The 26,284-nt window shown below is 38.8% G+C and overlaps 1 protein-coding gene across 1 annotated transcript in view; it reads left to right on the plus strand.

Moving 5' to 3' along the window:
* The window catches only part of abca4b (ATP-binding cassette, sub-family A (ABC1), member 4b), a 327,352-nt gene that overhangs the window by 202,408 nt on the left and 98,660 nt on the right, over positions 1-26,284 (plus strand). Inside the window, exons 25-28 of the mRNA XM_039735801.1 lie at positions 546-657; positions 5,235-5,440; positions 6,374-6,416; positions 22,647-22,745. Of these exons, the coding sequence (XP_039591735.1) occupies positions 546-657; positions 5,235-5,440; positions 6,374-6,416; positions 22,647-22,745 (460 nt within the window). The remainder of the gene's footprint in view (positions 1-545; positions 658-5,234; positions 5,441-6,373; positions 6,417-22,646; positions 22,746-26,284) is intronic.

Genomic DNA, 26,284 nt, shown 5'->3' on the forward strand with positions numbered 1-26,284 from the left:
CTCTTGATCCCGGAGTGGTATTACTTACCTCAGTCGAGCTTCGAAGGTGGTCACCAGGTGCACATGTGTGACAATGGTATTTCACTATATTGGTATCTATTTTTATACTTCTATTGTATTTTGTATTTAGTATTTTACAACCCTGTATTACCTGTTACAGTGTATTTTGTATTGTTTTATCTTATACTGTATTGTGTATTTTATTATTCCATTAGAGCACTGTTACCTTGCAAATGTTCATTGTTTGCATTACAATGACAATGAAAAGTATCTCTAAGAGAAGTAACAGCAATAAACTGTTATGATTGGGAAGTTAACAAATTAAAATATAGGAAATTGAGTTCAGAGATGAAGCCCTGGGAATATCATGACAGTAGGTAGAAAAACTGAAGAAAAATGCATATTATGCAGGAGAGAACGTGCAGACTCTGCACAGTGAATGAGTGAGCACAGCGTTAACCACTGCACTGCCATTTTACACAGCTACTTCAACTTGCATTAATCCATTTCTGTCTTTCTTTTCTTTTAATTCTCTCATAAACTAGAATGACTGTGGTTGTGACTCTGAATGTTCCTGCACTTGTTCTACTTGCACTAAGTTCAAAGAGGTCCAGCAGGCAAATTGTCAAGATCCAAGTTTTGAACAGGAGCTAGATGGTAAGCTAAGACGAGCTAATGTACTGCATATATAAATTGTGGTATCAATGTGTATAAAAAATGAAAATGTATTTCTGGGATGATAAACAATTAAGCAACACTAATGAATGGTGGTTACAAGTAGCACTGTCAGTTCATGAATTGTGCTTGAACGCCTGTTTGAGCACTAGTGTTACGTTCATGTTAATGGACTGCTTCCTCAGGTACTGTAGTTTGTAGGGTCTGCACGGCACTCTGTAGCCAATTTGTGTGACAGAGAAGCCAAACCTTTAAAGTTTATTTAAAAGGTCATTTGAGATGAACATACAAAGGAAGAGCCATTATAAAACAAGGGTTAATCAAAAAAATGTAATATGCTTAAGGTAGCTGACCCACATGTCTAGAAACCTGGGTACTAGTCCTGTTCTGGTTATTGTATATGTGGAGTTTACATGTTCTCTCTGTGTCTCCTTGGGCTTTTCTATGGATACTCATCAAAGGCTGATCTAAAACATGCATATTATGTTAACTGGTGTCTCTAAACTGTCCTGTTAGAAGTGACTGTAAGTATGCTTGAGTTTGTCCAATATGGACTGGCATCGATTTCAGGGTTGTTTCCAGGTTGTTTACTACTTTGTACCCAAAGCTGCTGATTTTGGAGCAAAACCTGATTGATGGATGGAATGTTATGCACTATATGGATACATTTCTCTGCTTTGGTGTAAATCATTCTTATGTTCTAAACTTCCTGTCATACAATTCTTACAGTTAATTCTACTCAATGCAGTACTTGGAATTAGATCCTTTGGTGGGGCATAAACATTTAATTGACACTTGGGTGACACTCTATCATATTAATACGTTCTCATGCCTTTCTTGGATGGTTCTCCACATGTGACGCTGTCTTTCCTTTCAAACTCCATAGATGAGCTGTTAGGTTAGCAGTGACTGTAAACTGACTTGGTGTGCATGTGTGCATATATAATAATAGTAGTCATAATTCATTACATTTATAAAGCGCTTTTCAAGGTACTCAAAGCACTTTACTCAGTGACTGGTGAGCCACTTTAACCACCACTAATATGCAGCATCCACCTGCATGATGCAACGGCAGCGATTTTGCACCAGTACATTCACCACACATTAGCTGTTTGGTGTTGAAGGGGTGAGCAGGTAGTTAGCCAATCAGAGACAGGGGATGATTAGGGGGCCAAAAATGACCAGGCTGTGGTGAACAATTTAGCTAGAACATCAGGATACACCCTACTCTTTACAAAGGATGCCCAGGGATCTGTAATGACCACAGTGGTTTTACGTCTCATCCGAGGATTGGCAACATTTTTACATGTCTCTGTCACTGCACTGGGGCATTGGGATCCACATTCAGACCACAGGGTAGGCACCCCCTGCTGGCCTCACCAACACCTCTTCCAGCAGCAACCCAAGCTTTTTCCTGGTTAGTATCCTACCAAGTAATGACTGGGCCTGAGCATGCTTAGCTTCAGATGGATGACCTGTTCTGAAGTGCATGCGGTATGACTGCTGGCATATGGGTACCTTCAAAGGTTTGGCTCCTGCATTACTTCAATTGTTTCTGGATTAAGATATGATACTCCCTAATTCTGTCCAAAAAGCATCTATTTAGAAAATATGTTCAAGAAGGGATGTACAAAATTATTCCACTAGCTTTTCATTTTTCAAAGGCTTCAGTGACAGTGTAATTATATTACATAATCAAAAAAACACTGTCATAGTTTTATTGGTTGTTGCTATTATTGACTCTTTATAGAATATATATTAAAAATTCATTAATGCTGATGTCATTACTGTAGATACTGGTATCATTTAATCGTCATTGTGCTATTGCCAGCCCTTTGAGACACCTGCCTGTGCAGCTCATTTCTAGTCAAGTGTCCTGTCTGCATTCTGACTATGGTCACACATTCCACATTCAATTTGACTTACTTGTGTGTCATTTGTCTCAGGCCATGACTCCCACATACATCTGGTCTCTGACCATTCTTCCTCTTGCCCAGAGGGGACTGGTCTCTTGGTCTGGAACCCCTACAGATTTTATTTATTTCTCCAGCCTTTGGAGTTTTTTTTTGTTTTTTCTGTCCACCCTGGCAATCGGACCTTACTCTTATTCTATGTTAATTAATGTTAATTTATGTTTATTTTTATTGTGTCTTCTATTTTCACATTCATTTTGTAAAGCACTTTGAGCTACATTTTTTGTATGAATATGTGCTATATAAATAAATGTTGATTGATTGATTGATAAGAAACAGAGAAATAGATGAGAAATAGCCTTCTCCCTAGAGCTGTGACTTTCATCACTCCTCTCCAAACCCAATACTCCTCCTAATTATAATAACTGTAATATAAACATTAAATATGCAATACAGAAACACACATACAGTATAGACACATTTTACCTTCACATCTGTCACACATGCAAAGAACTTAGTGGTAATTTGTATATATTATGTGAGCTGGGGGGCTATTCGCACCCCTACAGGTTACAAAGGACGCTGAAAAACTACCTTCACATTGCTCTCTTGCTTGCTCGGCTTACTTGCAGCTGATCTATCATGTGGTACTTCACAGACTTAAAAGTCCGAACAGCACCTGTCAGTTTTTGATGGATTGCTTGCTTTTCTCTCTCTCTGGCCTTCCCTGCTCCTGACGCTCATTCCTTTAAAGAGGAAGATATGTTTGCATTCTTTTAATTGTCAGACAGAACTGTCATCTCTGTCTTGTCAAGGAGCACGTTTAAACTTTTGAAAAAGAGACATGTTTGTTTTCAGTGTTTGAATAAAGTTCCTGTCTCTACAACCTCCTGTGTTTCTGTGCAAATCTGTGACCCAAGCGTGACAAGTAATTTAATATGTGCTGCTTTCTTCATTACCTGTACAACTGTCTTATTGTAGTGTTTTACTGGTACCCTTTGAAATTTGTCACCAGATTTTTGTTTCTATGACAGTATATTGACAATAAAAAATAAACTAAACTAGACTAAATATGCAGTTTTAATGCCAATTAAAATCACCACACAAACCTTAGATATTTTTGGCATATTTAAATATACTTTCATATTTGTATTATAGTTGTGTTGCCTACCTTCACCCAGGAAATTTCCCATGGGCCTTGATTATAGTGTTAGTCATTAATTGCTCTGTGCTTCTTAAATGGGCTTTCTTTTATGCCAACAGAAGCATGCAGGCACTGTTCTCCACACAGAATACATTACATTAATAATATTACAGGTCTCTGAACATTTTAGAATACTAAAATGTATACTTGATATCATTTTAATAATCAAATGCATTACATACAAATACATTTCAATTTTTTTTTCTAACGATTTCAATAGCTTCTAGGACCCTGGGCTTTTTACAGCACAGGCTTACACACCTAGTGTACTATAAATGTCCTCCAGGGCTAGAAGCTGTATCCCGATAATCCTTTGTACTCTCGACACAATCCGCTGTGGAGCGTTCCAATCAGATGCTGTGCAGCTGTGATACCACTCATAGATACAATGGGTTACAAAGTTCTCAGTGGTGCACTGAAATTAGCAACGCCAAAGTAGCTATGGTATTTGGAATAGTTTCGCCATTCCATGCATCATTATTTAGTTATAGAGCGATTACAATCAAGTGCCTTAAATTTGTAAACGATAAGCAATTCATTTCAGTCTATATGATACAGCCTGTGTCATGGATGTGAATCTAAAAAGGAAAGGGAGACCACAGAAACAGCAACACTGCTTTGACACTGGGTGCCACCCATTTGCAAAACCGAGCAGAAAAGTGCGTACTCAAGGTGTGAGGCTGCCGTTAAAATCTGCATAGCTTTACACTAAGTTTAGTTTTTATACATCTCAAAGTGAGCATGGAAACAGGTGTATGCAACATTTTTCTGTGTGCATACTGTTTATACATTAAGCCGGAGTACATTAGCAAAACGCAAAACTAGAGAAGACTCAGTCAGGATGGAAAAGGAGAGAGCAGTTGTCTTTGGCCACCACTTGTAAAGCCATTTCCTTTTAGGGGTTGTCTTGCCCAGTGCACCTGTTGTCACTTTCATTTGCACCAAAGCAGGTGAAGTTGATTTACAAGCTCTTATGATTCCTAACTGGACAGAATGATATCCCTGAAGCTTAAAAGACTTGATGATTACGTGTTCCCTTAATTTATTGTGAGCTGTGCATTTTATATTGCAGTATTAATAAATAATAATAAAATACATTAAAGATTATGAACTATTTTTTGGTTTATTTTTCTGTTCTGTTCCTTTTTGTAAACTTTTGAATGGCATTTATTCTGAATTAATAAAATGAATGTGATGTTTTTATTTTGTTTATCTCTAATATAACTGAAAGTTTATGTATATTTTGTATTGCACTTTGAATTGTATTCATGTGTGCTTTGTAAAACACTGCATTTAGACACACTTTATAAATGGTGCTATTTGCAGTAATGTAAAAGTATAATGTTACTTTGTGTGCTTTCATCTGCTGCCGAGCTGTGCATATGTCACAAATATTATCAGAGTAAAAGCTGTTAGTGCTTTCTAACTTCTTTTTATTGCAGGTGACATTGACAGCATAACCAGCTTGATTCATCACCATGTTCCAGAGGCAAAACTCATTGAGATGATTGGTCAAGAAATTACATTTTTGCTACCAAATAAGGACTTCAAACATCGGGCATATGCAAGCTTGTTTCGGGAGCTAGAGGAAACGCTCAGTGATCTGGGATTGAGCAGCTTTGGAATATCTGATACTTCCCTTGAGGAGGTAAGCACTTTGGACGTCACAGTTCAGCTGTTCAATTCAAAACGTTCTAAAAAAAAAAAAACGACAAGATCAACTTGAATAAGATACTGTATATGTCTGACATAAACGTGGAAGATAATCTACTTATTGACTGGCTCTTTCACAGCTCACAAGTGTCCGTGTGGATTTCCTTCAGGTTCTCGAGTTTCTTTCACATGATAGAACGTGCAGCAGCTTAAGTGCTGACCCCAAACTGGCCTAGCATGAATGATGTGTCCTCTAACAAACTTCTGCTTAAAACCCATGATTGCTTTCTGACTTGAGTGTGTCCCGTCTGCAGATGGCTTCTATCCCCACTTTGATGCTACTGGATCTGGCTTTGTGTGCCACTTAAAAAAACAGTTAAGAGAAAATAGGATAATAGTGCTCAAAAGGTGGTATTAATGTAAATTGTGCAAACTTAAACGATTAGAAATGCAGGACCCTAGATAGCAGAAATTCTGAAGTAGCTTTTCCAATTCTTATGGCGCACACTGTACTAAATTTCTTTCTGATTGTCTGTATGCTGTAACTCCTATTGTCTAAAAAGCAAAATAAGCAGCAGTTTACTGTTTAATTTCTATCTACTGGGTTTTTTGAACAATGTCAACAATCTAATACTGTACATACATAAGATTAATAAGTGATCAAACATGCAGTACTTATATAATACTGATATAATAAAATGTCATATATTATAAGGTGTTACAATGACACAATGGGAAGTGCTGACACCTCACGGTTTCAAGAATCTGAATCCAAGATCAGTTACTGTCTCTACGAAGTCCACATTGGTTTTTGTGTCTTGTGTTCACGGCTGTGGATTTAGAAATTTAAACATTTTAAGTCATTCTCTATATTGAGGCACAGAAATGATTTAAAATGTAATATGGTTTTTTTGTTTCTCTCTTGCAGATTTTTATTAAGGTTACTACAGATGCAGAAACATCCACTGCTTTGAACAGTGCAGGTAATCTTAACTAATTATGTGTTCTATCAGAAACAGCATTAAAATGAATAGTTTAGAAATGCGTGAAGTAAAAGATATGGCAAGTTTTTTTTTCCATCACTAAGGGTGTATCTTGCTGTATTTTATATAACTTTCTGCACTCTTGACATTTGGTTTCAGGAGTATAAAAGCCCATCTGAGCTAAACTAGCAAACATAAAAGCCACAAAAATGCCCCAATAATTGTAGTCAATGAAAGTCATCACTTGCGTCAGGCCTGAATTTTGGGTATCTTAATGTAATTACTTTTAAAAAGACACTACAACTTAGTAATTTCCTGTAAAATGTTTTATTTATGTCTATGCCCATAAATGTTTATTTTAATATTAAATGAATACTTGTTGTAAAATGTAGAAAGAGGAGCACACCACCGTGCTCAATAATCAGTTGCTTATGCATCCTGTTAAGTTTCAGGCCAGTAGCCAAACACTCTCTCTGACTGCACTAATGCTCAGTAGCGTCTCGCTATAGTTAAGCGACTTGTTCAGTCCATCATTGACTGCAGCTTATAGTGCACAAACAGAACATGCTGCCAACGCCTGATTCACGTATTGGGTGAATTAGCAGCCACAATGTTTCATGCCTTATCATGAACAAACACATAGCACTTTTCCTGTTATTCAATACTGCAGCGGTTAGCTTCTCAGCAAGGTGGTTAACTGATTTCACCCATCAGTTTTAACCAGTGGGCTGGCACATTATTGTGATATACTTCTTAGTTGTTCACCCAGTCATTAAGTAAGTTATGAATGTGAGTTTATTGACTTTGGCTAGCATCTTGGTACAATGTTTTTCTGTGTTACTGATTGTAGTGCATCTGTGTTAAATGTGGCACGCTGCCTTAACCTTGTTTATTAATTAATCACGTCTTGTTCTGTCATCTATTAATCACATGTCTTGTTCACACAATGTACACTTCCTCTTTGCTAGTCCTGCCAATATGAAAGGTTGCTGTAGTGTCAACTCAAAGCACCATTCTAGTTTTGTACATATAATACATTGTAGTTGTGCTTCTTTTGGTTTTCTGCACATTGTTATAGAGTCTGTAGCAAAATTAATCCAAGATAAACATTTGACTCTATCTTGTTTTTTAGTTTGCTTCACAATGTATGTAGTAGTAGTATGAAGCCAAGTACTCGTATATTCGTGGATAAGTGCAATATACATGTTAGAAATAGATGCTGCACATTGTTATAGAGTCTGCCGCAAAATTAATCACACTTTCACTCAAAATGCTCTTCAATCTGAGCTACATTTTGCATGCTTAATTTTTGCTGTAAGCATCTATTCTATTGTCAGATTTTTAAATAATCATATCTTAAATTCTGTATCAGGTCATTTAATTTTGCAAGACAAATTTCAATTAATTGCGTAGTCAATAAGATTGTTTACTTTAAATTCAGTTTATTAAACAGTGGTTACTCTTTAACATCCCTAACATGCAAAAGTGTGTGTATATGAACATACAGTGCATCCGGAAAGTATTCACAGCACATCACTTTTTCCACATTTTGTTATGTTACATCCTTATTCTAAAATGGATTAAATTATTTTTTTTCCTCAGAATTCTACATACAACACCCCATAATGACAATGTGAAAAAGTTTACTTGAGGTTTTTGCAAATTTATTTAAAAAAAAAGAGAGAAATCACTTGTACATAAGTATTCACAGCCTTTGCCATGAAGCTCAAAATTGAGCCCAGGTGCATCCTGTTTCCTCTGATCATCCTTGAGACGTTTCTGCAGCTTAATTGGAGTCCACCTGTATACAGTGGATTCTGAAAGCTTTCAGAATTTCTTCTCACTTTGGTTAAATCATTTATTAAATCATATATATATATATATATATATATATATATATATATATATATATATACACACTATGAGGGGCTGTTCAGGAAAAAAAGATTGGTTCATAAATATATAAATTGGTTCAGATATATATATCGGTTCAGATACATTGGTTTGAATATATCGGTCAGATATATACATTGGTTTAGATACATTGGTTGAGATATATATAAATTGGTTTGCATAGATCCGTTCTGATATATATACATTGGTTGAGATACATCCGTTCAGATATATACATTGGTTTGAATACATCCGTTCAAATATATACATTGGTTGAGATATATATATTGGTTGATATACATTGGTTTAAATATATATATTGGTTAAAATAGATTGGTTTAGATATATACATCGGTTCAGATACATCCGTTCTGATATATATATATTGGTTCAGATAGATCCGTTCAGATATATACATTGGTTGGGATTTATGGGCAGGCACAACGCGGCCACCCATGTTTAGCAGCTCCTTTCGCTTCATCATTGCTTCAACACTGTTGTAATTATTGTGCACATTTTATACAAGTAGCATACGCCTGTCTGTTCGCGTTTTGTTTTAGTAAGCCCTATTTGTTGGGGATCCTCGATTTCAAAGCACTTATTTTTCCTTTCATTATTTAAAACACGGTTGAACCGTCACCTTATCGTGGTGGAGGGTTTGCGTGTCCCAATGATCCTAGGAGCTATGTTGTCCGGGGCTTTATGCCTGGTAGAACCACCAAGGCAAACTGGTCCTAGGTGAGGGATGAGACAAAGCGGTTCAACAAACCTCCAATGAAGAAAAAACTTTGGACGACGTTTTCCCTTGCCGGACGCGGGTCACGGGCCCCCTCTGGAGCCAGGCCTGGAGGTGGGGCTCGATGGCGGCGCCTGGTGGCGGGCCTGCACCCATGGGGCTCGGCGGGCACAGCCGAAGAGGTAGCGTGGGTCCTCCTCCCCATGGGCTCACCACCTATGGGAGGGGCCAAGGAGGTTGGGTGCAGTGTGAGTTGGGTGGTGGCGAGGCGGGACCTTGGCGGTCTGATCCTCGGCTACAGAAACTGGCTCTTGGGGCGTGGAATGTCACCTCTCTGAAGGGAAGGAGCCTGAGCTAGTGCAGAGGTGAGAGGTTCGGCTAGATATAGTGGACTCACCTCGGCGCACAGCTTGGACTCTGGAACCAATCTCCTTGAGAGGGGCTGGACTCTCTACCACTCTGGAGTTGCCCGGTGAGGCGCCGAGCAGGTGTGGGCATACTTATTGCCCCGACTTGGAGCCTGTGCATTGGGGTTTACCCGGTGGGCGAGAGGGTGGCCTCCCTCCGCCGGGTGGGGAAGGGTCCTGACTGTTGTTTGTGCATATCGCGCGAACAGCAGTTTGGAGTATCCACCCTTTTGGAGTCTCTGGAGGGTTGCTAGAGGGCATACCTTCTGGGGATTCCCTCGTTTTGCTGGGAGACTTCAATGCTCCGTGGGCAATGACAGTGAGACCTGGAAGGCGTGATTGGGAGGAATGGCCCCGATCTGAACCAGGCGGTGTTTTGTTATTGGACTTCTGTGCTCGTCATGGATTGTCCATAACGAACACCATGTTCAAGCATAAGGGTGTTCATATGTGCACTTGGCACCAGGACACCCTAGGCCTCAGGTCGATGATCGACTTTGTGGTGTGTCGCCGGACTTGCGGCCATATGTCTTGGACACTCGGGTGAAGAGAGGAGCTGTCAACTGATCACCACCTGGTGGTGAGTTGGCCGATGGTGGGGAAGATGCGGTCAGACCTGGTAGGCCCAAGCGTGTTGTGAGGGTCTGCTGGGAGCGGCTGGCAGAGTCCCCTGTCAGAAGTAGCTTCAACTCCCACCTCCGGCAGAACTTCAACCCGCCCCGAGGGAGGTGGGGACATTGAGTCGAATGGGCCATGTTCCGTGCCTCTATTGTTGAGGCGGCTGACGGAGCTGTGGCCGCAAGGTGGTGGTGCCTGTCGTGGCGGCAATCCCGAACCCGTTGGTGGACACGGCGGTGAGGATGCCGTCAAGCTGAAGAAGGAGTCCTATAGGACTTTTTGTCCTGTGGGTCTCTGGAGGCAGCTGATAGGTACCGGCAGGCCAAGCGGAGCGCGGCCGGTTGTTGCTGAGGCAAAACTTCGGGCATGGGAGGAGTTTGAGAGGCCATGGAGAGCGACTTTGGACGGCTTCGAGGAGATTCTGGTCCACCGTCCGGCGTCTCAGGAGGGAAGCAGTGCAGTGTCAACACCGTATATGGTGGGGATGGTGCGCTGCTGACCTCGACTTCGGGCGTTATGGGTGGTGGGAGGAGTACTTCAAGACCTCCTCAATCCCACTAACATGCCTTCCAATGAGGAAGCAGAGCCTGGGGACTCTGAGGTGGGCTCTCCCATCTCTGGGACTGAAGTCACCGAGGTGGTCAAAAACTCCTTGGTGGCAGGGCCCGGGGTGGATGAGATCGCCCGGAGTTCCTTAAGGCTCTGGATGTTGTAGGACTGTCTTGGTTGACCGTCTCTGCAACATCGCATGGACATCGGGACAGTGCCTCTGGATTGGCAGACCGGGGTGGTGGTCCCCTCTTTAAAAGGGGACGGAGGGTGTGTTCCAACTATAGAGGGATCACACTCCTCAGCCTCCCTGGAAAAGTCTATTCGGGGTTCTGGAGAGGAGGGTCCGTCGGATAGTGAACCTCGGATTCAGGAGGAACAGTGTGGTTTTAGTCCTGGTGCGGAACAGTGGACCAGCTCTTCACCCTTAGCAGAGTCCTGGAGGGTGCATGGGAGTTTGCCCGACCGGTCTACATGTGTTTTGTGGACTTGGAAAAGGCATTGACCGTGTCCCTCGGGGAATCCTGTGGGGGTGCTCGGGAGTATGGGGTACGGACCCCTGATAAGAGCTGTTGGTCTCTGTACAACGGTGTCAGAGCTTGGTCCGCATTGCGGCAGTAAGTCGAGCCCGTTTCCAGTGAGAGTTGGACTCCGCCAGGGCTGCCCTTTGTCACCGATTCTGTTCATAACTTTTATGGACAGAATTTCTAAGCGCAACCAGGGTGTTGAAGGGGTCGGTTTGGTGGACTCAGGATTGGGTCACTGCTTTTGCAGATGATGTTGTCCTGTTTGCTTCATCAGGCCGTGATCTTCAGCTCTCTCTGGATCGGTTCGCAGCTGAGTGTGGCGGCTGGGATGAGAATCAGCACCTCAAATCCGAGCATGGTCCTCAGCGGAAAGGGTGGAGTGCCCTCTCAGGGTTGGGGAGAGATCCTGCCCCAAGTGGAGGAGTTCAAGTATCTCGGGGTCTTGTTCACGAGTGAGGGAAGAATGGGCGTGAGATCGACAGGCGGATCGGTGCGGCATCCGCAGTGATGCGGGCTCTGCATCGGTCTGTCGTGGTGAAAAGGAGCTGAGCCGTAAGGCAAAGCTCTCAATTTACCAGTCATCTACGCTCCTACCCTCACCTATGGTCATGAGCTATGGGTAGTGACCAAAGAACGAGATCGCGAATACAAGCGGCTGAAATGAGTTTCCTCCGCAGGGTGTCTGGGCTTTCCCTTAAAGATAGGGTGAGAAGCTCAGTCATCCGGGAGGGCTCAGAGTAGAGCCGCTGCTCCTCCGCATCGAGAGGAGTCAGATGAGGTGGCTCGGGCATCTGATCAGGATGCCTCCTGGGCGCCTCCCTGGTGAGGTGTTCGGGCACGTCCAACGGGAGGAGGCCCGGGGAAGACCCAGGACACGCTGGAGGGACTATGTCTCCCGGCTGGCCTGGGAAGCATGGGATTCTCCGGAAGAGCTGGAAGAAGTGGCGGGGAGAGGAAGTCTGGGCCTCTCTGCTTAAGCTGCTGCCCCGCGACCCGACCTCGGATAAGCGGAAGAGGATGGATGGATGGATGGATATTTAAAACACTCGCACAGATACCCGCCTCTTAGCCTCTCGCTCCGTCCCGTCCCGGCTCATTGTACCCGCCTCACTCGCTCCCTCTTGTCCCACCCATGACAGATTATTCTCAAAAGCAGAGTTACCAGAAAGCATTAATCACAACCACAGTACGTCCCATTTTTTCACCTCATGAGACGCTGGTTCATCATTGGTGGAAAGCAGCCGGTGATATCTGTTATTCTGTATTGGCAGCATTTCATTAAAGGGCGATCTGCTTCAGCAAGGAACTTAGTCCTGTTTGCTGAATGGATGTTATGGAGGAAAACACTGGAGTTGCTCTGTTTCTTTAAATGTTGATCAGGGATCAAAATGACCAGAATATTCCGCTTCACAAATAACTGATGTTTAACTGTTTTATAGTAAAACTAACAAAACCACACACAAGCACGTACACACTCAAACTCACAAATCGTGGGTCGCACGTACTACTAATTAAGCGTATCTGTCAAGGGCAATTATTTTTCAACCCATAAAACAGATTCTTCTCAAAAGCTGAGTTACCAGGAAGCATTGATAGCAACCGCAGTACCTCCCATTTTTTCACCTCAACAGAAGCTGGTTTATCATTGACTGAAAGCCGCCCGGTGATTTCTGTTATTCCGTATTGGCAGCATTTCATTAAAGGGCGATCTGTTTCACCAAGGAACTTAGTCCTGTTTGCTGAAAGGATGTTATGGAGGAAAACACTGGAATAGCGCTGTTTCTTCTGAATGTTTATCAGTGATCAGGGACCAGAATGATCAGAATATTCCTGCTTCACAAATAACTGATGTCTGTTTTATTGTAAAACTGAGAAAACCAAACACACGCGCGTACACAACACAAACACTCAAACTCACAAATCGTGGGTCGCACACACTACTGATTAAGTGTATCTGTCACGGACGATCATTTTTTTCACCCAATAAAACTTTAGTTCGTCAAAGTTAGAAAGCAGCGCGGTGATTTCTATTATTCCTTATTGGCAGCATTTAATTTAAAGATGATTCACGTCAACAAGGTGAAAGAGTCTCTTATTTTGACAGGACGATCTTTTTAAGGCTTAAGCATTTTTGATTGACTTACAAAAGAAAATAGTTATTACTTACCCTCTTTGCTTCAAATTGGCTTTTTAAAAAACCTTTTTGATATAATTTGTTTATGGCAGTATAAAATAAACAAAAGTAGTGTTCAAAATTATAATGCGCGTATCTAACAGGAAGAGGTGGTGGTAAGAGTAAGATTGCTGACTCGCAGTTAAATGATCACTGGTTTGTGTCCGGGGCTTCCTTTCTGTTATTTTATTTATTTTTACAAATTGCTTCGAGTAGTAAGAAAGGCGCTATAAAAAGTAAGGAATTCATAACATTATTATTATTATTATTATTATTATTAATTATACGTGTGAATGCGTGATCAAATTCAGCCGCTGCGTAGTGGGGTATGAATTGGGACACTATGTGCTCGACAATACCACGAGTTCATTGAAATAATTACACAGCAAGGTGCACATGCAATACAAACATAATGTGTATATTATTGAAGTAAAGGTTCATATAAATTAATTATATACAAATTTTAACAAGTTGAGAGATGTCAACTGGTTAAAATGCACGAAATTATACATGTATTGCTTTATAGTCCACATATAGTGTATGTATATTATTAAAATAATGATATAAAATCCTATAAAATGGTATAGAATCTGCGTCGTATACGTATTTTGTGTCATATTTCTTCAAAGAAGTTTTAATTAGTTTGCTTTAAAAAATCTTACGGCAAACATGTGAACCGTTGAAAATCGCTGATCTTAATCAATTTGTTTTAACGCATGCTCCGTGCAAAATGCTGTCATATCTGTTAGTAAACATGCACGCGCAGCGATGTCCTGATGTCTGCGTTCTAAGGCTGCAGGTGTATTAAACGCTATTGACGTTTTACTGGGGTGCTCTGTGATTGAGGGCGGACAGTAAACTTTGTTAAAATGATATCGAAAAATACCAGTCGTCAGTTGTGTTTTCAGTCGTTTTGGCGTGTTTACTGTTCTGTTACCAAAAAATTCTTCAACGGGCTCATCAACAAAGAAACGTGGATAGTAAGATTTAGTAAAATATCAGTAATAATAATACATTGCTCGACACCCAGTAACACTTTACAAAGACATTTAAAAGACAGCTCGTTAAAATAAATGTAGCAATCCATTGTCATGCTATAAGTGACAGCTTGCTCTTAAACATTTACACAGGTGGTTTTTCCTGGGAATAAAAAAGGAAAAATCCACGGAAAGGTTTTGTTGTTGAACTCAAATTTCACCTCCGCCATGTGAGTCATTAAAACTATTGGAATGAAATATAGTTCTATATAAATAAATAAATAAATTTCCTATCACACCCACCCTTTCACCCCTGTACATTGGAGAGGAATCTCATTTTCACAGCAGGTGCAATTATCCTATAAAACACACAGGAGTTCTGTGCACCGTTTTTCATGGAGATTAAAACTCATCAAATGTATTTAAAACTTTTAGCAGCCTGTGGCATTCCTCATCTGTAGTGGTCCATTACAAAATGAACACCAGGCAGTTAAATTGTGCACAGTTTCTTTAATAAGCCTATCAGACAGTCTTTTATAGCACTTTCATATCGAGTGTGTCTCTTAATCCCTTCTAGCAGAGGAGACACTTATTTCCACAGCTCCTCTGCTTGTAAATTAATACTGGAATTACAAAACTGTCCACAGTTTATTTAAAGAGATTGAAGGAAGTCTTCTATATCACTTTTTTGTCTACTATGTCCTTACTCATCCACTAATTAAAAAAAATCAAGCGCTTACACTGTCTTTTTAAGTATGTCTATGAAAATCGCTGTGAGTAGCCAGAAAAATGCTATATAAATGTAAGATATTATTATTATTATTATTTAGGTTTTTTAAAATCCAAATAAACCTGATAGGACTTCTTCCAAGATATGTGCCACTCTAGGGTACCAACAAAGTCAAACTGATTAGGAATTTTGTGATCAGTTTGTTTAAAGTATATTAAGCAAAAATAAATTTTCATCATCTTCTCATTTCTAATTTGGCATTTCAGGATACAGTACAGTATATACTGCAAATATACATTTAAATTGTAACCGCTGACAATTATTTACTGTGTGCTTGCATTTTCCATAAAACAGCTTCAATATGTGCACAAAGTATAGGTGATAAAACACACAAATTCTGACATTAGCATGACTGTTGAAGGAAAAACATGTATTAGAAAGTATTCTATGGAGTTTTCATAAATTAATCATTATATACCTTTTGAGGTTTCTTGATATATTTTGTAATCAGGTTTTAATTTTTTTTTTTTACTGCCACTTCACAGATCAACAATCCCCAACATGGTCACTGTCAGAATAAGTCTTTAACTTTTTCCTGTATCCATTAATACATTTTCCGGATTTCACTACCCATCTAAAAGAGTTGGCATCAGGTTGGGTGGCACTTTTAAATTGTAGTAGTATGAGCGAGCGTCAGTGTGGCAAGCACTAGATTGGCATTTCTTTCCGTCTCATTTTTTGTCTTCTGGCCCAAGCCTGTAAATCTCTTTTGTAAATGGGTGGCTTGGATAGAGGACAGATACTAACAATTTTCAAGGCTATATTAAAACAATACTAAAAGATATTTGTGTATGTGTGTTGTAGTGCCCCATGTTGTAAGTGTTAGATCCATTGAAGAAGTCAACTTAAACAAAGAAAATGTACATTTTGCAGGTTTGTTTGAAGTGTTTTACATTATAACCATATTATTAATTGCTGCGTGAATATAATTTTTTCAAGGGATGACCTTTACTATTGTCAAAAAAAGACAAGCAGGGCAACAGGAGGAATATGAAAGTTATTTGTTGAGTTTAGGAGACAAAGGATACTTGTAAGGAAGTTCATGCCAGTGCTATCGGTGTACATTCTGGAATTTATAAAACTGCTGATATTATTTCACAAAGATGTTACTGGCCTGGTTTTATGCTGACATTAAAATGGCTACGTTTTCTGATAATTATAATCATTATTTTAATTAAAAGACTATAATTGTCAGAACAGATTCAATAAAATGTTTTAATATCTCAGTTGCTGTTTGTCGGACTCTTTAATTGACTTGTCCTACAAATGTGTATCAGTGGATATTTGGTACTTCATTTGACAAATAATATTAATTTTTCCAAGTCTCATATATTTCAGATAGATAGATAGATAGATAGATAGAACTTTACTTGTCCTCTAAGGGAAAATGTGCTTCTTTTTTTTAACAGAGGCTGAATGAATAAATAAATTAATATTAATATAATGAAAAAACAGCCAATCCAATAACAATTGTCTAATGTTCATTCTGCAAGCAACAGTTGGGGCTCACAACTCTGGCAAAAGCTCAGCTGTAGAAGTGAGTGTCCCTTTGAGTGGAGAGGACAATGGGACACAGTAGACTTGAAAGTGATGTAGAAGACTTTCATCAATCTTTTACCATGGATTTCAGATAATATCCAGGGTTCATTTTGAAAGCAGCAGACAGGTCCACACAAGCCCATGGATCTGCTCCAGCCATGGAAATGAGTGTTGCCTGTAGGGAATAGGATGCAGACACATAGTGGAGAAGATTATATAGAAAACTATATCTACAACCTTTTAAAATGAATTTTACATATTTTTACCTCTCCAGTGTTCATTTTGTAATCAGCAGTCAGAGGGCACACATTTTACAGCTCTACAGCAGCCATGGAAAACGAGCGTCCCGACCAGTGGATGAGACATGCGTTTTCATTCCAATAGTTTTAATGACTCACATGGCGGAGGTGAAATTTGAGTTCAACAACAAAACATTTCCGTGGATTTTTCCCTTTTTATTCCCAGGAAAAACACCTGTGTAAATGTTTAAGAGCAAGCTGTCACTTATAGCATGACAATGGATTGCTACATTTATTTTAACGAGCTGTCTTTTAAATGTCTTTGTAAAGTGTTACTGGGTGTCGAGCAATGTATTATTATTACTGATATTTTACTAAATCTTACTATCCACGTTTCTTTGTTGATGAGCCCCGTTGAAGAATTTTTTGGTAACAGAACAGTAAACACGCCAAAACGACTGAAAACACAACTGACGACTGGTATTTTTCGATATCATTTTAACAAAGTTTACTGTCCGCCCTCAATCACAGAGCACCCCGTAAAACGTCAATAGCGTTTAATACCTGCAGCCTTAGAACGCAGACATCAGGACATCGCTGCGCGTGCATGTTTACTAACAGATATGACAGCATTTTGCACGGAGCATGCGTTAAAACAAATTGATTAAGATCAGCGATTTTCAACGGTTCACATGTTTGCCGTAAGATTTTTAAAGCAAACTAATTAAAAACTTCTTTGAAGAAATTTGACACAAAATAAGTCTACGACGCAGATTCTATACCATTTTATAGGATTTTTATATCATTATTTTAACAATATACATACACTATATGTGGACTATAAAGCAATACATGTATAATTTCGTGCATTTTAACCAGTTGACATCTCTCAACTTGTTAAAAGTTGTATATAATTAATTTATATGAACCTTTACTTCAATAATATACACATTATGTTTGTATTGCATGTGCACCTTGCTGTGTAATTATTTCAATGAACTCGTGGTATTGTCAGTATGTCCCATTCATACCCCACTACGCAGCGGCTGAATTTGATCATGCATTCACACGTATAATAATAATAATAATAATAATAATAATAATGTTATTAATTCCTTACTTTTATAGCGCCTTTCTTACTACTCAAAGCAATTTGTAAAAATAAATAAAATAACAGAAAGGAAGCCCCCGGACACAAACCAGTGATCATTTAACTGCGAGTCAGCAATCTTACTCTTACCACCACCTCTTCCTGTTAGATACGCGCATTATAATTTTGAGCACTACTTTTTATTTTATACTGTCATAAACAAATTATATCAAAAGGTTTTTAAAAAGCCAATTTGAAGCAAAGAGGGTAAGTAATAGCTATTTTCTTTTGTAAGTCAATCAAAATGCTTAAGCCTTAAAAAGATCGCCCTGTCAAAATAAGAGACTCTTTCACCTTGTTGACGTGAATCATCTTTAAATTAAATGCTGCCAATAAGGAATAATAGAAATCACCGCTGCTTTCTAACTTTGACAACTAAAGTTTTATTGGGTGAAAAAAATGATCGTCCGTGACAGATACACTTAATCAGTAGTGTGTGCGACCCACGATTTGTGAGTTTGAGTGTTTGTGTTGTGTACGCTGCGTGTTTGGTTTTCTCAGTTTTACAATAAAACAGACATCAGTTATTTGTGAAGCAGGAATATTCTGATCATTCTGGTCCCTGATCACTGATAAACATTCAGAAGAAACAGCGCTATTCCAGTGTTTTCCTCCATAACATCCTTTCAGCAAACAGGACTAAGTTCCTTGCTGAAACAGATCGCCTTTAAATGAAATGCTGCCAATACGGAATAACAGAAATCACAGGGCGGCTTTCGGTCAATGATAAACCAACGTATGTTGAGGTGAAAAATGGGAGGTACTGCGGTTGCTATCAATGCTTCCTGGTAACTCAGCTTTTGAGAAGAATCTGTTTTATGGGTGAAAAATAATGCCCTTGACAGATACGCTTAATCAGTAGTACGCGCACCCACGATTTGTGAGTTTGAGTGTGTGTGAGCGTGCGTGTGTGTGTGGTTTTGTTAGTTTTACTATAAAACAGTTAAACATCAGTTATTTGTGAAGCGGGAATATTCTGGTCATTTTGATCCCTGATCAACATTTAAAGAAACAGAGCAACTCCAGTGTTTTCCTCCATAACATCCTTTCAGCAAACAGGACTAAGTTCCTTGCTGAAGCAGATCGCCCTTTAATGAAATGCTGCCAATACGGAATAACAGATATCACCGGGCGGCTTTCCACCAATGATAAACCAGCGTCTCATGAGGTGAAAAAATGGGACGTACTGTGGTTGCGATTAATGCTTTCTGGTAACTCTGCTTTTGAGAAGAATCTGTCATGGGAGGGACAAGAGGGAGCGAGTGAGGCGGGTACAATGAGCGGGCGGACGGAGCGAGGAGAAGAGGCGGTATCTGTGCGAGTGTTTTAAATAATGAAAGGAAAAAAGTGCTTTGAAATCGAGGACCCCAACAAGAGGGCTTACTGAAACAAAACGCGACAGACAGGCATATGCTACTTGTATAAAATGTGCACAATAATTACAACAGTGTTGAAGCAATGATGAAGCAAAAGGGAGATGCTAAACATGGGTGACCGCGTTGTGCCTGCCCATAAATCCCAACCAATGTATATATCAGAACGGATGTATCTGAACCGATGTATATATCTAAACCAATCTATTTTAACCAATATATATATTTAAACCAATATATATCAACCAATATATATATCTCAACCAATGTATATATTTGAACGGATGTATCTCAACCAATGTATATATATCAGAACGGATCTATGCAAACCAATGTATATATATCTCAACCAATGTATCTAAACCAATGTATATATCTGACGGATGTATTCAAACCGATGTATATATCTCAACCAATATATCCCAACCAATGTATATATCTGAACCGAAATATATATTTGAATGGATGTATTAAAACCAATGTATATATTCAAACCAATGTATCTGAACCGATATATATATCTGAACCAATGTATATATTTACGAACCAATCTTTTTTTCCTGAACGGCCCCTCATAATATGTATATATATATATATATATATATATATATATATACATACAGTATATATAAAATATAATACACACACACAGACACATACATACTTACACTGATTTATTTTATGCTTTTAACTTGCCAAAGCTGTAGCATCCTCTAAGCAGATTCTAATGGATGTCTGTCTTTTATTAAATTTGTGTGGTTTTCGGACAGTCAACTCATTCTGAAGGAGTCTTATCAGGTTCAAAATATCACTTTTGAAGGTTCTCACATCTCCTTTTTCCTAGACTTCAGTTCCATTGCAAAACAGTGCAGGAAGGCAGTGGTCCCAGTGATTAAAAAAAACACAATATTTTTGGGTTTCAGCCATACTGTATCAATGAGTCAAGTTGAACTGAAAAAAGTTTCAGATTAGCGAGTATTTATTCGACTCACCTTTGGAAGTACTTATTGCAAATGACAATTTAATTACTCCTGGCAGTTTTTGCTATGAAGATCTTTCCATAAGTAAAATAGCCTTTAGAATGGGTTTTGTAAATTTAATTAGGACTCTTAATTCTTTCCACTCTTCTATTCAATTCAAATGTCTTGAATCCCTTTCCTACTAGTGCAGATGTCCTCTGTCTCCCTTACTTTTAAATTTATCATGCAAACCACTTGCTCATGCCATTAAGAAACTCCTAGCTTGTGATAGCTATTTTTAAATTCCAGTCATTTCCTTATATGCAAATTATTCCTTCTCCATTTCAGTAATACCTTATCAGATATCCATCAAGTTTTTGATTTATTCAAGCCTTTTGAAGTCTAATTTTAAAATCAAATGGACTATCTATTCCTCTCCCTCTTATAAATACTGATGCATATTCACTGATATAAAACGTTTATTAACAAATGGCTAAACTTCCTCTGTCTTTTCAGTCTCATCTTGCTATTATCAACAAAATATTGTTCAGTGTTTTCCTTTTATAAATGCTACAGCTCTGCTACCTCATCCCACTAAATACTGAACTGAAGTAAAATCACTGATTTCCTGTTTATTTAATGGTAAGAGACCTAATCTTAAACATTCATCGCCAGTGAGTGAGTGTTGTGATTCACTTCCAAACAGAATTTTCTACCACTGGGTTTTCACCTTTGGTCATGCCCTTTATTTTCCCCTCCACTCATGGCTCCCTATAGAATGTACACTTGGCTTCTACCATTTCTATTCAAGGCATTCCTTTCTCTTCCATAAAATCTCAACTTTTCAAGATCTCCTTGGGGCCTATGTTGTCATATACGATCCACATCTGACACTGTGTTGAAAAACTCATGCAGCTGAAAGATGGCTTACTCTCACCCCGCTATTCCAAAATCCTTTTCTCCTAATAGGTGTCCTGCTCTGTAAATTTCCCTCTTGACAATGTATGGGGATTAATATACTTGAAGATCAGACCTCATAATGTTCCACTCTTGTTTAAATTTCCCCAATGCAACCTTCATTTTCTACCTAGAACTCTGGTCATTGTTCAGGACACATGGGATTTTATAGCTGCCCCTCTACCAATGCAGCCACTGTGCTCTCAATCTTATTCTTTCTCACCTGAGATAAAACAAGTTCCACACTCTACTCATTACATATAAAGCATTTTGCAAAACTTTGCCTTTTATTTCACTTTGGTCTAGAAACCTTTTCACTCTTTCATTCTCTCTCTCTCCCCTATTTTTCATGGGATTCACCAATTTAAGATACTGCACCAGAAACACCAGCTACTAGTCTTTCCAATTCAGATTTTGTATAGAATGTGCTCAAGTCTCTATAAATACCACCTGTTGGACCTCATCTCTAATCCTCCTTGCCATTTATGTCTCTTTTGTATGCCTAGTACATTTCTTCACATATATTGGCATTTCTCTTGTCTTCTTTTTGGGTTCACATATGTCATTCAGCATCTTCTTTTATTATTTTTAAGCATTTTGATATTACATCAAACCTTACTTCAGACCTCTTCATGCTACTGCTTAATTGCGACCAACACGATGTATTCTGTCTCGGTTTTCTATTATTTAAACCCATTCTCATTTCCAACAGGAAGCTCTTAATACTGTGGACAACTTCTGTTCCTCATTACATCCACCTTCCATTGCCTGTGTCACAGATTAATGGTGAATCCAGCAATTTATTTGAAATGTGGATACATTTGCTTGGCAATTTAAATCCTGGTTTTCTGCTGGCCTTGATACTTTCTTTAACCAATGTTCCCTTTCCCTTTTCAGTGTAGTTAAATTTTAGTCCATCCATTTCTCAAGGGATTGGGCTATCCCTTAATATTGTTCCTTGGCTCATATTGGGATAGGGCACAATCAAATAAATTAGAATAGCCTGGGATTTTTTTTCTTTGATAGATGTTTCTTTTTGTTATTGAGTTCTTCATTTAATTAAAAATTGATAACAAACAGTTCTGTCTGTGACATATCTGTACTTTAAAAGATATTATTTCCCAAAGGTTTAATAATCCAAGCACCCAATAAAATAAAACCAACCCCAAAGTTCCAGGGTGATTAAATGAAACATAATTTTTAAAACTCACATCAGAATATGTCTCAGTTTGCAATGGTAGTAAATCTTTCTTCCAAAATTGTTAAAAATAAAACTTTTAATCCTTTTGGTTGACTTATTTTTTATTTTTATATTGTATGTATTAAACTAACCCAAACTCCAGAGGAATGGATGTTACAGCAGAGGAGAGCTCGAGCAAGTATTTCCAGAGACAACAAAACTGCATTTGTTAGTTCTCAAGTGGCTGAAGGTGAATAAAAACCCTGCAAAGCTTTGATGCGGCTGGCAGTGCCAAAGGCAAAGTGCTGGCAGGATCATAGATCTAGAGATTGAATCTTCCAGCTTCATCTAGTGTAGTGTTAATTACTAGTCAAACCACTGCTACTGCTGCTGCTTATTTATAATATATGTTTATGGGCTGCTGTTCAGCAAGATAAGCTTGCTTGGGTTTGCTATGCTGTATTGCTGATTTATTTAAGTATAACCTTTAAGGCTTTAAATGTTCCATTTCTTTCTCATGATGTCATTGTTTGTTCATTTTGAAGTGCCACAGCAAAATTATTATGAAATTATCAACAGTGCATAGACTCTAACTCTCATGCCCTTGAATTGAATTCAGCAGGTCTGTGAATGTTATACTGGTAATAAATACTACTTTCTCTTTTTAAGTATTTGCTATTGTTGAGAAATTGCTTCTTTTTAATAATTGGTAAAGTCCTAGAACAGGGGTGGCGAACTCCAGGCCTTGAGTGCCGCAGTGGCTGCAGGTTTTCATTCGTACCATCTTCTTAATTAGTGATCAGTTTTTTCTGCTGATTACTTCTTTTAATTAACTCCACTCAGGCCCCATATTTGTCTCTTTTTCTTTAATTAGCAGCCAAACAATAATGAGACACAAAACAAGCCACCACATGACCAGCTCCCCTGTGCCCATTACACAATATCTGAAATTAAAGAGAGGTGATGGTCGTGGTGAGGTTGATCTCTCAGGTCACCAAAACATTTTGATGGTGCTCTTAGAAAGAACAGAAAAAACGACAGTTTCAGAAGAATCAGAGCAGCAACAAGACATGGAATTAAATAACAGGTTTAATTAACAGCAAGAATTGGCTTCATTAATAAAGTGATTGGAGTGAAACTGGTTGGAGTTTGAAGCCCCAGTTTAGCTGGTCATCTGTTAGCTCATTTCACATCTCATTTCTGCTTGGCTCTCATTTAATGAAGAAATAAATCAATTCAGAGGGCTGAACTCTTCTAACAGGACCTTTAAAGTGATGAGGAAAAAAGTTAATTAGCAGTGAAAACTGGTCACTGATTAGGAAAAGGGTTAGAATGAAAACCTGCAGCCACTGCGCCACTCCAGGCCTGAAGTTTGCCACCCCTGCCCTAGAACCTCGTTTATGACATACAAACCTTATATCTGGCCAGAATAATGAAGGTCTATTCTCTATGAGAATATTTAAAAATAGACAAGTATCAGTTTCACAGTATGCATATGCTTAAACATGTGTGGGGAGGTTTAGTGTCTTAGACTAATTCACTACTGATGTAGGATATAATTTGTTTTTTTAACCTTTTTTTTATAAAAGCAACTCTGAGACTTTTGAACAGCCATTTTTTAATAATGAAAACTGTTGTATTGTCATGAAAGGCTCTATACTGACCTTGTAGGTTCTGGTTTATTGATGAACAAGAAGAAATGCCTTTAAATTGCACCCTAGCTTATTAACCTTGTGTTACATACTCACCTATGGATACCTGGAAGCTGGAGCATGTCCTAGCCAATGCAGGAACAACCCCTGGACAGCCTTACATGTATTATGTGCTCAGAAACAGTTTTCTTGAACACTCAATAGAAAGCTCACACCTCTACTGTCTTCTTGAATTCTGAAATTTCAAAATAAATGTGCACTTTTCAAATGTCAAGGAACTTCCACCAGCTGAACAGTGTCTAGTCATGGCTAGTACTATTAACATGTGCCTAGCTGATTAGTAACTGAAAGTTGGTGATAACCTTTTACTCGTTTTGAGAACCTTTTTATACAGTATGTCTGATTATATATTATAGTTAGAAAGGAGACTTTTCTATAAATAAAAAAAAAATCTTTTCCCCCTCATTTTCTCCTTCCTTGTACTTCCATTCCCATCACTATTTTGCCCACATATTCATTTTCTCTCCTCATTACATGTCCATACCACTTCAGCCTACATTCCTGCACTTTCTTAGATATCTCTCCCTCTTTTGCTGTACCTCTGATTGTCTTATTTCTTCTTCCGTCTTTTTTTGTAACTCCAAACATTCATCCCAACATTCTCATTTCTACCACATCTTATTTTTCTCCTGTGCTCCCTTTACTTGCCATGTTTCAGATCCATACATCATTGCTGGTCTTACCACTGTCTTAAAAACCTCTTCTCCTTGATTTTTTGATCACACAATACTCCTGATACCTTCTTCCAATTGTTACATTCACCCTGCACTCTATGGCTTATTTCTTCATCTAGTTTTTCATCTTGGCCTGCCACTGATCCTAGATATTTAAATCTATCCTCTCTGTTCAGCAGTTTTCCCTGCAGGCTAACTTCTGAATCATGGTCAACATTAAACCTTGTACAGTATATTCTGTCTTCTTCATATTTATCTTCAATACTCTATCTTCCAAAGCCCTAAGCCATTCGTCCAACTTCATCTCCATTTCTTCTTTTCTGGTGCTACACAACACAATGTCATTAACAAAAAGCATGCATCGGGGGATTGGGGTACTGGTCTTTTATCCCATGACTCAACACATCCATAATTAGATCAATGTGGTATGATCTTAAAGAAGATCCCTGGTGCAAACCTACTCTAACTTGGATCTTGCCTGTTACCTCAACCCTGCTTTAACCCGAGTCCTTACTTCCTCATATATATCCTGGACAATCCTCACATACTTCTCTGCCTTTCTGTCATGCACCACCAGACCTCTTGATGTGGCACTCTATCACGAGTCTTCTCCAAATCAATAAATACCATATTCACACCTTTCTGTTTTTTTCTATGCTTCTCCATGAACTGACTCAATACAAAGACTGCATCAGTTGTTCCTTTCCCTGGAAAAATATCAAACTGCTCCTCCCCTATGATGGTCTCTTCCCTAAGCCTTCTCTCTATAATTCCCAAATTTTCATTGTGTGTGTCATCAGCTGTATTTCTCTATAGCTTCTACAATCCTGATTATTACCCTTCTCCTTATACATGGATACCATCACACTGTTCCTCTACTCCTCTGGTATTCTCTCCAGTTCATAAATCTTCTGCATTAGATCTCACAACACTACTCCCTTTTCTCCTAAACTTTTCCACACTTCTCTTCATATTTCATTATTTTATGTTTCAAATGATAGTTTGTTGTTTGCCTCCCTCTTTCTCCTCTCTCTTTCTTTCCCAACCTCCTCTGTTGTCTTCTACTCTGCCCAAATCTGGCCCTTAGTATGGAAGTATGGTTTCAACACTGCCAAACGGAAATTCTTAGCAGTGAGGAGAAAGCCACATTTGGCTCTAAATTACTTTAAGGAATCTCCATATTTTACACTATCCCTTTTAAACCCTTTCCAACATATTTGGATCTTTTGTTCTCTTATGTGTATGTACAGTATGTGTGTGTGTGTATGGGTGTGCAGGTGTGTGTGTAAAATCTGTCTGTACCTCTGTTAATTTGTCAATTTTTCACTTTCTTATCAGGCAAATCATCTTTCTCAGACAGAAGTAAAAAAGTAAACTAAGAGATTCTGTTATTAAAATCATAT

The sequence above is a fragment of the Polypterus senegalus genome, chromosome 14 (assembly GCF_016835505.1).
Source record: "Polypterus senegalus isolate Bchr_013 chromosome 14, ASM1683550v1, whole genome shotgun sequence".
Taxonomy (NCBI): Eukaryota; Metazoa; Chordata; class Cladistia; order Polypteriformes; family Polypteridae; genus Polypterus; species Polypterus senegalus.